Source organism: Neoarius graeffei, chromosome 16, assembly GCF_027579695.1.
Source record: "Neoarius graeffei isolate fNeoGra1 chromosome 16, fNeoGra1.pri, whole genome shotgun sequence".
NCBI lineage: Eukaryota > Metazoa > Chordata > Actinopteri > Siluriformes > Ariidae > Neoarius > Neoarius graeffei.
The window spans coordinates 32,283,258-32,295,767 of NC_083584.1; the positions used below are offsets into that span (position 1 = coordinate 32,283,258).

The following is a 12,510-nucleotide window of genomic DNA, read 5'->3' on the forward strand; positions in this document are numbered from 1 at the left end:
TTAGGGGTCGCCACAGCGGATCTTTCGTCTCCGTTGCTCCCTGTCTTTCACATCCTTCTCTACCACACCTGCCACTTTCATGTCCTCTCTCACCACATCCATGCATCTCCTCTTTGGCCTTCCTCGTTTTCGTGTGCCTGGCAGCTCCATCCTCAACATTCTCCTTCCCACATGCTCTGCATCTCTTCTCAGGATGTGCCCATACCATCTCAGTCTCATCTCTCTTCGCTTCATTCCCAAGCTCTCCACATGTGCTGTCCCTCTGATGTGCTCGTTCCTTATCCTGTCCAACCTCGTCACTCCCATCGCAAACCTTAACATCCTCAACTCCGCCACCTCCGACTTTGCCTCCTGTCTCTTCGTTAAGGGTACGGTCTCCAATCCATACATCACAGCTGGTCTCGCTACTGTCTTATACATCTTACCTTTCACTTTTGCTGGGACTTTCCTATTACAAATGACTCCCGAAATCCTGCCTGCACTCTCTTTCTCACCTCACTATCGCAGCCCCCATTTTCCTGCACAGTTGACCCCAGGTACTTGAATTCACCAACTTTCTTTACGTCTACTCCTTGCATCTTCACTATACTCTCATCCCCATTCTCATTGATGCACATGTATTCTGTTTTGCTTCTGCTCACCTTCATTCCTCTTCGTTCCAATGCATACCTCCATCTCTCCAAACCCAACCCAACCTCCTTTCTACTTTCACCACATATCACGATATCATCTGCAAACATCATGTTCCACGGTGACTCTTGCCTCACTTTGTCCGTCAAGCTATCCATCACTACGGCAAACAAGAAAGGACTCGAAGCAGATCCTTGATGGAGTCCCACCTTCACCTTGAACCGTTGAGTCGTTCCAGCTGCACACCTCACTGCTGTTTCACTGTTCTCATACATGTCTTGCACCACTCTGATATACTTCTCATTCACTCCACACTTTCTCATACAATACCATAAACTCATCTCTCGGCACTCTATCGTATGCCTTCTCCAGGTCTACAAACACACAATGTAGCTTTCTCTGGCCTTCTCTATTAACATTCTTAAAGCAAAAATTGCATCCGACGTGCCCTTCCTTGGCATAAACCCGTACTGCTGTTCAGATTGCTACCTCTCTTCTCAATCTCGCCTCCAATACCCTTTCCCATAGCTTCATGGTGTGGCTCATCAATTTTATCCCTCTGTAATTACTGTAGCTCTGTACATCTCCCTTACACACACACACACACACACACACACACACATTACCATCACTTGATCTGTTGCATGGCAGGAAAGGTGCTTGGTTTCATAATTAGTCTGCCATTACTCAAGGCAACGTTGTTGCATCACACCTTGCCACATGTGAGCATCAGGTCCCTCAGTGGCCACAAAGCCCTAATATGGTCGGAAACTGATGAGCTCACACCAAGCCAATTCATAACGCCGTCTTCCCGAATCTATTATTATTGGCCTCGCTGTTCTTTTCTAAATGCATTCTTCCCTTTACCTTCCTGACTGGTGACGATCATCCTCCATTACAGCCAGCCAGAAGGTCACACAACTCCTCAGTAAATATAACTCGCCATGTTCAGCGTTTGTGTAACATTACAGCGCCGCTCTGCCAAGGTTTGTGCTCTCCCCCTCCAGTCTGACCTACATTACAGTCATGCAGCTTAAGTTATGAGGTCACCAGCTCCATTACTCTGTGCACTGATTGGTCCCTGATCCTGCTCCTGCTCCTAGGATACCCAGCATTCCTCATGTCCATGCCTTGGTGTGATTAGTGAGGCGCGCCAGACAAACGCTGACTTATAACCACTGCATACATGGTGCTTCTGCTTGCCATCACGCCACGCAGCATAGACATTATTATTACAGACATCAATACAGTACAAATCATACTCCGTCATTTTAATTCATCTTCACAAATTTTTTTTAAATCCATCCTCAATTATACAAAGTACTGGTCAAAAATCTATTTGTAAAACTAAAACTCTGTAAATAATCAGCAAAAAAAAAACCACGTCTTCAAATAATACAAACAAAACCCATCGTTATTCAAGAATTCAGTCGTAACCTAAAGCAGTAATTCAAGAAAATAAGTTAATCACAGACATGAAATAAAATTTCCCTTTTGCTGTTACTGAGAGTCGTGAGTCCGTATTACGCAGTTTATTGTATTCTGTGGTGGGTGTTCTTTTTACCCAACACCCACTGAGTGTGTAGAGCTGGAACTGCACACATCACTCACTGCCTGCTTCAGTGACATGGCAGATTGCCTTCAATAAGTACATCACGGAAAACTGCATCCTGTGCATTTGACAAAATATGCAGAACATTTTTATCTCTCCTTAAAAAAAAAAAAATCATCTTTTGGCTGCTCCCCGATTAGGGGTCGCCACAGCGGATCTTTCGTCTCCGTTGCTCCCTGTCTTCCACATCCTTCTCTACCACACCTGCCACTTTCATGTCCTCTCTCACCACATCCATGGATCTCCTCTTTGGCCTTCCTCGTTTTCATGTGCCTGGCAGCTCCATCCTCAACATTCTCCTTCCCACATGCTCTGCATCTCTTCTCAGGATGTGCCCATACCATCTCAGTCTCATCTCTCTTTGCTTCATTCCCAAGCTCTCCACATGTGCTGCCCCTCTGATGTGCTCGTTCCTTATCCTGTCCAACCTCGTCACTCCCATCGCAAACCTTAACATCCTCAACTCCGCCACCTCCAACTTTGCCTCCTGTCTCTTCATTAAGGGTACGGTCTCCAATCCATACATCACAGCTGGTCTCACTACTCTCTTATACATCTTACCTTTCACTGTATAGATCCTTAAAAAATATATATATATATACTACTAATACTACTACTACTAATAATAATAATGAAATCATCAGTGATGGCATAGCTCACTCTGGCTCCGTCAAGTCCAGAAGGAACGATCTAAAGTGGGCCACCTTGTGCAATAAATGTTGCTATCTATCTATCTATCTATCTATCTATCTATCTATCTATCTATCTATCTATCTATCTATCTATCTATCTAATATATATTAGGGCTGCACGATTATGGAAAAAATGATAATCACGATTATCTTGATCAAAATTGTAATCGCGATTATTAATCACGATTATTCTTGATGTTAGGGAAATCACTTAAATTTTATTTCACTATATTCAAACAAACAATATGAACAGCTTTCAGTGCAGAATGAAATTTAAAAAAGAGAAATTCTGATTTCCAAATGACAAATAAATGAAATTTATCCAAGAAATTACCAAAGGATGAAGGAACTGAAAACTCAATTGCAACAATTACATAGCATTATACTGAGGCCTACAAGTTTTTAGCTAGAAAGACCAGCCTATCAACATGCTCTGGCTTTAAACATGAGCGAAGGCAGGTCACAACATTGCCTCCAGTGCTAAATACGCTCAATCTGTTACCTACTCTCACGCTATCACCCCTTGAAGAAGATACCGCCAGTGTTGCCAGACACTGCTGACGTTTTCCAGCCCAAAATATGTTCAAATCCGCCAAAATGCATTTAAAACCGCCCAATCTGGCAACACTGGATACCACTAGCCTGGGCCTGCCCCATCCTAAGCGTGACGTAACACGAGGGCCTGTTGCGAGCTTAGTCTGGCCAGGCAAGCTATCTACAGCATTTCCAAGCTCCCGAAAAATCGGGAACCAATCAACTTTGAGCATCTCCAACGGCCCTGGGTAGAGGCGTGTTCAAGGCAGTGACGTAGTAGAACTGCGACCGGAAGCCATAGATTGTTTACAGAATCTATGCTGGAAGCACTTCATTCACTAGAAACATTACGAACATGGAGTAAGTTCTCATTGAAAACGGAGCAAAGAGCAGCCCTGGAGGTATTTATTGAAAGGAAGGACGTTTTCGCCTTGCTCCCGACCGGCTTCGGTAAGAGTTTAATCTACCAGTTAGCCCCGCCGCATCACATACGTCAACCACGGGCTCTGGGAAACAGTTTGGCTTAATAGCTTGGCCAGACCAAATGCTCGGAGAGCTCTGAAGTCGCGTTAGCCAGGCTAGGATACCGCTGCACTGAAGCACTTCGCTTGCTTGCTTATTTAGGCGGAGTAATGAAACCTTACATGCGTCGGTTCGCCCCCTAATGGTTTGGCGGAGTACTGGTCAAAAAGTGCTTGATCAGATATGCAGCAGAGCTCGCATTTTAAATGGAAATAAATCGTGATTTTCATTTAATTTAATCGTGGCAGCCAAAATCGCGATTTTCGATTAAATTCGATTAATTGTGCAGCCCTAATATATATTTATATACACCCTAGGAATACTGACCTATTTTCCAGAAAGAATCCAAAACAGCGAGGAATTGACTGAGAAGCGATTTGAGTGGAAACTGCTCATTAAGGCTTAATTAGTCCATAATTTCATTAATAATTGTAATTAAGCAGATCTGGGTAGAAGTTATATGCACCCCAAGTATTCCTACCTTGATGCCAGGGGAAAAAAAAAAAAAAAAAATCGGTGAAGAATTGGAGGAGAAGAAGCAGTGTGTGTGTGTGTGTGTGTGGAGACTGCTTACTCAGGCTTAATTACTCCATACCTTCATTATTAATTGCAATTATGCAAATTTGGGGTAGAAGCTACATGCATCCCAGCCAGACCTACCTTCCGGTGAAGAATTGAAAGAGAAGCGATTTTTGAAATGTGGACGACGGACAACACATGATGGCATAAGCTCATCGCCTGCTGGCTGGATAAGCTGCTGCTAATAATAATTTGACTGATAATCTGTTGCACAATGCCACTGCAGTCTCTTACAATGTGTTCCACAACTGAACGATGCGAGGTTACAAAGCTTCAGGAGATACAGAGGTTTTAAACCGCCTACAAGCTGCATTCACCGGCCTGAAATATCCATGATCGTCTACTAATAAATGTCGGTCAGGTTGTGCTCAGGCAGGTAACTCAGTCTGACTTGCTCCCATATCTACCAGGCTTCTCGGTCTGAACAGAAGCCACATTTGTACGTTTTCACATTTTTACATGTGACTCATCTGCCATGTCCATCAGTCACATCCAACCAGGATTTCTATTCCCCCTCCCCTTTCTTTCATTCGCTCCTCCTGCCATCCTACTACAACCCCAAACCAGAAGAAGTTGGGACGGTATTTTGAAATACGGTATGCATCGCCAAGGCTGTCCAATCACTTCATTCCCAAGTGTATCTACACCTTCGTAATACCTCATTTACATGGGAAAATGAATGTGCATATCAGTCTAGAGAAATTAAACGCTGTAGACAGGAAGCCAGATTAGATGAGAAAAGTGACATGGAATATAAGCTATTTTGTCATTGAAGCACACGGGGATGGGCGGAGCTACAGATTATACTGCAGACAGCCAGCAGGGGCGCTAGACCTGTGGTTGCTTCACTTTTTAGACCCATTACGCGATCCATGTTTTCTCAAGTCACTGGGGTATTTAGTTCTACATGTATTCGTGTGGGCGGTACGGTGGTGTAGTGGTTAGCGCTGTCACCTCACAGCAAGAAGGTCCGGGTTCGAGCCCCGTGGCCAGCGAGGGCCTTTCTGTGCGGAGTTTGCATGTTCTCCCCGTGTCCGCGTGGGTTTCCTCCGGGTACTCCGGTTTCCCCCACAGTCCAAAGACATGCAGGTTAGGTTAACTGGTGACTCTAAATTGAGCGTAGGTGTGAATGTGAGTGTGAATGGTTGTCTGTGTCTATGTGTCAGCCCTGTGATGACCTGGCGACTTGTCCAGGGTGTACCCTGCCTTTCGCCCGTAGTCAGCTGGGATAGGCTCCAGCTTGCCTGCGACCCTGTAGAACAGGATAAAGCGGCTACAGATAATGAGATGAGATATATTCATGTTTAAGTTTTACTCAGTTATACGCATTTTATGCGCGTTTGTATTTTAGTTAGCATTTGTACTGGTTTATTAATGCTTGCCTTTGTTAAGTTTAGGGTTTGGTAAATGCAAACTAAAACAGCAAGTCATGTTAAATGAGAGAATCTGTACTTTATACACAAATAGTTTAAAAACTTGAAAACTCATCACAAACGTAGCATTGTTTGGTTGAACAGCAACTGTGCTGCTTTTATTTTATTCTCGCTTAAATCCATTTCATACCAAAGACTTCAACAGGTTCAAGTCATTAACTCGCTGGACAATGTAGGCTCTTTTGGAAACTTCTCATCTCATTCATTATCTCTAGCCGCTTTATCCTGTTCTACAGGGTCGCAGGCAAGCTGGAGCCTATCCCAGCTGACTACGGGCGAAAGGCGGGGTACACCCTGGACAAGTCGCCAGGTCATCACAGGGCTGACACATAGACACAGACAACCATTCACACTCACATTCACACCTACGGTCAATTTAGAGTCACCAGTTAACCTAACCTGCATGTCTTTGGACTGTGGGGGAAACCGGAGCACCCGGAGGAAACCCACGCGGACACGGGGAGAACATGCAAACTCCACACAGAAAGGCCCTCGCCGGCTACAGGGCTCGAACCCGGACTTCTTGCTGTGAGACGACAGCGCTAACCACTACACCACCGTGCCACCTTTTGGAAACTTATTATTATTATTTTTTTTACATCATGCATGTCTTAATATCCTGTGCTTTGGAGACGGCCACATTTATAAAGCGATTTACCTGAATCAATACATTGTGGCTTGAATACACATCAGTTCCACACATTTATCATCAGGCAGTTCAATGGTGCCAGTCCTTATCTATATTAAAACGAGAAAGACAAGAAAAACAAACACTGCATGTTGGACTGTACCTTGATAAGGTGCTTGTTGACCCATTTTGTGAAGGTTTTCTTCTGAACCCGGTCTCGCTCATCTGCAAAAGAGGACAGATAAAGAGGGGATTGGGGAGAGATAAAAAAAAAGGATGGGGAAGAGAAAGAGAGAGAGATATTTAATGCTGGAACAGCAGGAGAACTGCAGCGTCATTATTGTGGCTTGTATTATTTAGAGACGCTCCTCCCCGTCCTCTTGTTTTCAGACCAAGTTCTAAAAATATACAGTGAGGAAAAGTCACTTCTCCAGTGCTTATACAGCAGACCATCCCACAATACAAACTGTTTTTTGGTTTTTTACCCCATTACAGACCATGCTCCCTGTCTAACAGCCATATTCAGTTGGACTTCATGGAAGACAAAAATAGACGAGTTTAATTCAGGTCGGTTTTAGACGACCTAAATATTCGCTGACCTTGAACATCTCCACGTGGGACAATTAGACTCATGAGTCAAACATGATACATACTCATGACATCTCCATCTCAATCTGACAGCTGTGTGGAAGCTTGGGTTTTCAGGACGTCTTGAAAATAATAATTGGTGACTTCATTACTTTGAGACCAACATCAATACTTTTCCGGGCCATGGGGGGGAAATAAAGTGCCTTTAAGGGTGTATTCAGACCAGGATAGTTCGATAGTTCACTTGCTTTGGTCCGAACCAAATGTTTTTTTTTATTTTTTCATTTTGGTGCGGTTCGCTTTCACACTGTACATTTTAGTAAGCGGACCAAAATCTGTCAACAAAGCCACGCCTCAATTATATTTTGACCCCAGAATAGTATCCAGGTCATCGTAATAGATGAATTTCTTTTTTGCGTCGCTAGTACCGCCACTTTTTGAAAGAATGTCCCTGATTTTAATGTAGGTCTGACGGAGTTTCTTCACTTTTAGCCGACATTGTTCTGGGGAGCGCGTGAACCCCTTCTCCTTCATTTTCTCACTGAATACAGCAAACACGTCGGCATTTTTGTGTGTTCTCTCCAAAAGCTCAGATATGTGGACATCTGCCCATATATCCACAAGGGTACGCGTTTCTTCCTCGGCCCACGTTTGCCCCCTACTCATTTTTTGTACTCGCCTACCACTGGTGACTGAACGACTGTTGTAAGGTTCCCTTGACAACCGAAACAGTGTTTGCACTTTGCGGTGGAGTGTCAAGACTCTGTTTCCCGGGGGCGTCGTGGCTCAGGTGGTTAAGGCGCTATACCATGAATGCGGGCGACCCGGGTTCGATTCCGGCCCGAGGTCATTTCCCGATCCCTTCCCGTCTCTCTCTCCCGCTCATTTCCTGTCTCTACACTGTCCTATCCAATAAAGGTGCAAAAAGCCCAAAAAAATATCTTTAAAAAAAAAAAAAAAAAAGACTCTGTTTCCCATAATGCTCGACAAACGACAGAAGCTCCCGAGGTACAAAAAAGCAAAACTGTCGGATTAGGTCCGGTCTGTTTTCACACCTCCAAAAGATCCGCACCAGGGTTCCTTTGGTCCGGACCGAGTCCGACCTTGCAGCTCGGTCTCGGTCCGCTTGTTTGGTCCGGACCAGAGTTCGGTGGTTTGTATTCAGACCAACCCAAAAGGTCCGGACAAAGGGAAATTTGGTTCGTTTGGTCGGGACCAAACAACGTAGGTGTGAATACGCCCTAAGATTACACACTTGAACATGGCTCAGTCAGCCCTTTGGTTTTTACACTGTATGGAGGAAGTGGGAGAGAGAGAAACAGCGTTTTCTAACAGAGCTTTCTTCAAAACTAAGGGTCGTATCTCACTGGGCTGCGACAGCTTGCGAACGTCATTCGCGAGAGAGTTTCAAAAGTGTCTTAAAACATTCCCGGGGCTTCTCAATTTCCTCGCATGAGTCGCAAAGTGTCGCTCCTTTGTCGCTGAAATTTTGAAAGTGTTCAAAAAATTCGGGTGACAAAATTTCTCAAAATAGCCGCAAACGCGTCGCTGGTGTCGCAAAGCCGTAGCGAACCCTTCTCAAGTCAGTTTCCGTGAGGCTTCCTGTACTTCTCTGCCTGCTGAGGGAAAGCCGGGCTGCGACAGCCCGCGACTAGTTGGAGACACAACAATTGCGGTAAAATACGCGAATATCAATTCAGTGTGACTCCAAGTGAAAATTGTCGCTAATTCGCATACTTTATCGCAATTGTTGTGTGTCTAACCAGTCGCAGCCCAGTGAGATACTGGCTTAAGGGTCGTATCTCACTGGGCTGCGACAGCTTGCGAACGTCATTCGCGAGAGAGTTTCAAAAAAGTGTCTTGAAACATTCGCAGGGCTTGTCAATTCCCTCGCATGAGTCACAAAGTGTCACTCCTTCGTTGCTGAAATTTTGAACGTGTTCAAAAAATTAGTGAGACAAAACTTCTCTCAAAATAGCTGCAAATGTGTCGCAAAGCTGTCATGAACCCTTCAAGTCAGTTTCCGTGAGACAGGAAGCGCGAGCCAGTATCTCACTGGGCTGCGACACAATTGCGGTAAAATATGCGAATATCAATTCAGTGCGATTCCAAGTGAAAATTGTCGCCAATTTGCATATTTTACCGCAATTGTTGCATCTCCAACTAGTCGCAGGCTGTCACAGCCCAGTGAGATACTGGCTTAAGCGAGAAGAAACGAGTGTTTTAGTACATTGCAGCGTTGTCTCTGCTACTGTGTCGGACTAGCGTTACCACTCGACTGCCTCATTTTAGTTAATAGGCTCCAGATAAAAAGCTTGTTCATCGCTCAGCAAGCCCCGCCCACTATCAACAGGGCAAATAACATGAGAGAGGGTTAACACTCGCTAATTCATCAGTCAGCAAGCAAACCCCACTATCAACAGAGCAGTGAACATAGCGTGTCACTTCCTTCTCTGGGTGGAGTCTTGCCAAATGACGATTGAAGTTCGAGGTTGTCCCGGTCGTCTCCTCGATAGTTCTTCATATGGAACACGTACTGTAGCAGTGCATTTTTTCCCACTGCATCAGAAGTCTGTATAAGCAAAGCGGACAATCCTAGGGGCTTCTCTCCAGGCATTTTAGCACCATTAGCGTTAGTTTGTTCCTGAACATGACGTATGAACATTCTCTTGCACAAAATTAGTATAAAAATGAATGTAGATATAAATCATGTCAAATTATTATGGCATTTTACAAAAAAAAAAAAGGAAAAAAAAATCCTTGTCTCCAATTTAAGGAGTCTGAGTCCAACCCTGCGTCTGAAATCGCTCACTCGTTCACTACTCACTATATAGGGAATTACTATATAGAGGACTATATAGTGAGTTCATTGGTAAAATGAAAAAACGCTTTCGGACACTACTCCATTGCGCTGGTATTTACGTCATTACTGTCGCACAATTAAAACGTGCCAGATCAGCCAGCTGGTGGGTTTTCAAAATAACAAATACATGCGTGCATTTTTGTGATAAATACATGTTGAGCGTATTTCCGACATTAATAAATACAATGTACCGGCATCTTTCAGTTCTTTTAAATCAAGGCTGAATACTTTCTTCTTTGTCGCTGCCTTTTATTAAATCACATTTGAGACTTTTAATTTGATTTCTTTCAGCGCGCCCGCAATGCATGATGGGATATATTGCTTGGTTAGTGACCATTGGTTGTACACTACTTTTCATGATGCATTGTGGGATACTTTGAGTGCACTATATAGGGTGCAATAATCCTCACTATCGTTTCAGACAGCACTACAAAATGGCGCCCTCACTATATAATGCCCTATGTAGTGAGTAGGGAGCGATTTCAGACACAGGGTAAGTCTGAGTCATCAGCGCTCAAGTCCAGGTCAAGTCACAAGTCTTTAAAATTACGGCATACAGTAAGTCGGACTTGAGTTCGAGTCCTGAACTCAAGTATTTCAAGCCTGGTACATTGGCGGAGAACCAAAGTGTTCTTCTACTTCATTCGATCAACAGTTCTCTGTATCCGAGGCTCCAGATCGATTAAACTTGGAATCAGTGTAGGTTTGGTAAAACGTGGAGATCTGCAATGCAGTTGGACTGGTTATGAAGGACTATCTTTAATATTAGACTGCTTTTTAAGAAACTGATTACATAAATTTGTATTTACCGTTTTAATATTTTTGTAAGACTCACTTGAGTGTGTAAGAAAGTTTGATTTTATCCCTTAAATAAATAAAATGTACGCGCTTTCTAGGCCCAATCCCAATTCTAATTTCTACCCCTACCCCTCCCCCTTCCCCTCCGCCTTCCCCTTGGCCCTTCCCCTTGAAACTGAGCTACAAGGGATAGGGCTTGAAATTCAACCCTTACGTATTGGGATAGCCCTTCAACGATCGCATACGTCATCGCGTACCTCCGTCAGTGTTTACGTTAGCAAAACGCAACCAAATGCGTCACTGGCTGCGACCAGCCGCTACAGTCAGAGCCAGAAATCTCTGCTGGCAGGGTGTGATTTGTTAACTAACACCACTGAATGGGATATCTTTGGCGCTTCGTGCACCACATCCGACAGAATGAGGTGTCAGAACACTCATGTAAACAATAAAAGCGAGAATAACAGAACAAAACGTACGCAGTAAAGCAACCGAAAACAGTACTCACTCCCAAAGCTTTTTAGCAGCAGCTTGGATTTCAGAAATCGCTGCTCATTCTCAGCTCGAAAGCGAATCAAGCGGCGTGTTTCCTCTGGATAACAACTTAAAACACGTAAATAATGGAGAAAATACATTTATGACAATCTTTCACCGCGGGAACCGCCATCTTTCTGAAATCCGCATGAAATCTCGCTGAAATCCGCATGGCATTGTGGGAAATCACTCAAACCCCTTCGTTCGGAGTCAGCTCCAGGAAAATCTCCGTTTGGAGGGGTACAGAAGCCCTCCCCCTTCCCCTACCCCTCCGCGTTAACTGGGATTGGGATACCCCTACCCCTTCACGTGAACGCGCAAAATGGAGGGGAAGGGCCAAGGGGTTGGTCCAAGGGGTGAAATGGGATTCGGCCCTAGACTTGCACACAAAGCCTCCATTTAACGGAAAGCTGGCAGAGTTGATCGGGTTCTGTTCCGTCTGGGGCGGAGCTTGTTAGCCTCGGTCACAACCGGCCGTACGTGCTCCTATGACCGGTCTACGTGCAAAAATGCAAGAAACGCACGGAGGGCGCGCGTGTGACGTGCTGATTTTCGAGCCGTAGACCGGCTGCAGAGGTTCTTTGTCATGTCAAACAAACTCTACGGGCGCTTACGTTTTTTTCAGGTTGCAAGACAAACTTACGGCCAACGTGCGTCTTTTTCCATGAACAAAAAAAAAAAAAGAAGCAATTTGGGAAACGCCAAAAATCGCACGGCCAAAAAATCGTACGTCCGGTTGTGACCTAGGCTTAAAGTGCTGATGACACGTTTTTGACATCTTTGGTGATGTTTTATAACATAAAAAGTAATTCCCGATGATCCATATATTAATTCACGAAGGCGCCTATTTTACAAGTTATGATAAAAAAACGCGGCTATTTGGGCAAATTTGACGGAGCTGCAGCACCCAGGAGACGAATGAGGAGGAGGGGCTATATGACGTCAGCGAAAGAACCTTCCTCCTAACTTACCAGTTTGTTGTTGATGCGACAGGTGTTCAGTTTATCATTATTAGTATTTTTATTAGACATTATTATACATTATTATTATATATAGTTATTATGCCTTCGCGTTGTGTTGCCGGCTTTTGCTCCAAAACC

The 12,510-nt window shown here is 44.3% G+C and overlaps 1 protein-coding gene across 10 annotated transcripts in view; it reads right to left on the minus strand.

Moving 5' to 3' along the window:
* The window catches only part of macf1a (microtubule actin crosslinking factor 1a), a 413,795-nt gene that overhangs the window by 205,678 nt on the left and 195,607 nt on the right, over window positions 1–12,510 (minus strand). For all 10 annotated transcript variants that reach the window (XM_060942802.1, XM_060942796.1, XM_060942794.1 and 7 more), the window contains one exon: window positions 6,794–6,855. In XM_060942802.1, the coding sequence (XP_060798785.1) occupies window positions 6,794–6,855 (62 nt within the window). The remainder of the gene's footprint in view (window positions 1–6,793; window positions 6,856–12,510) is intronic.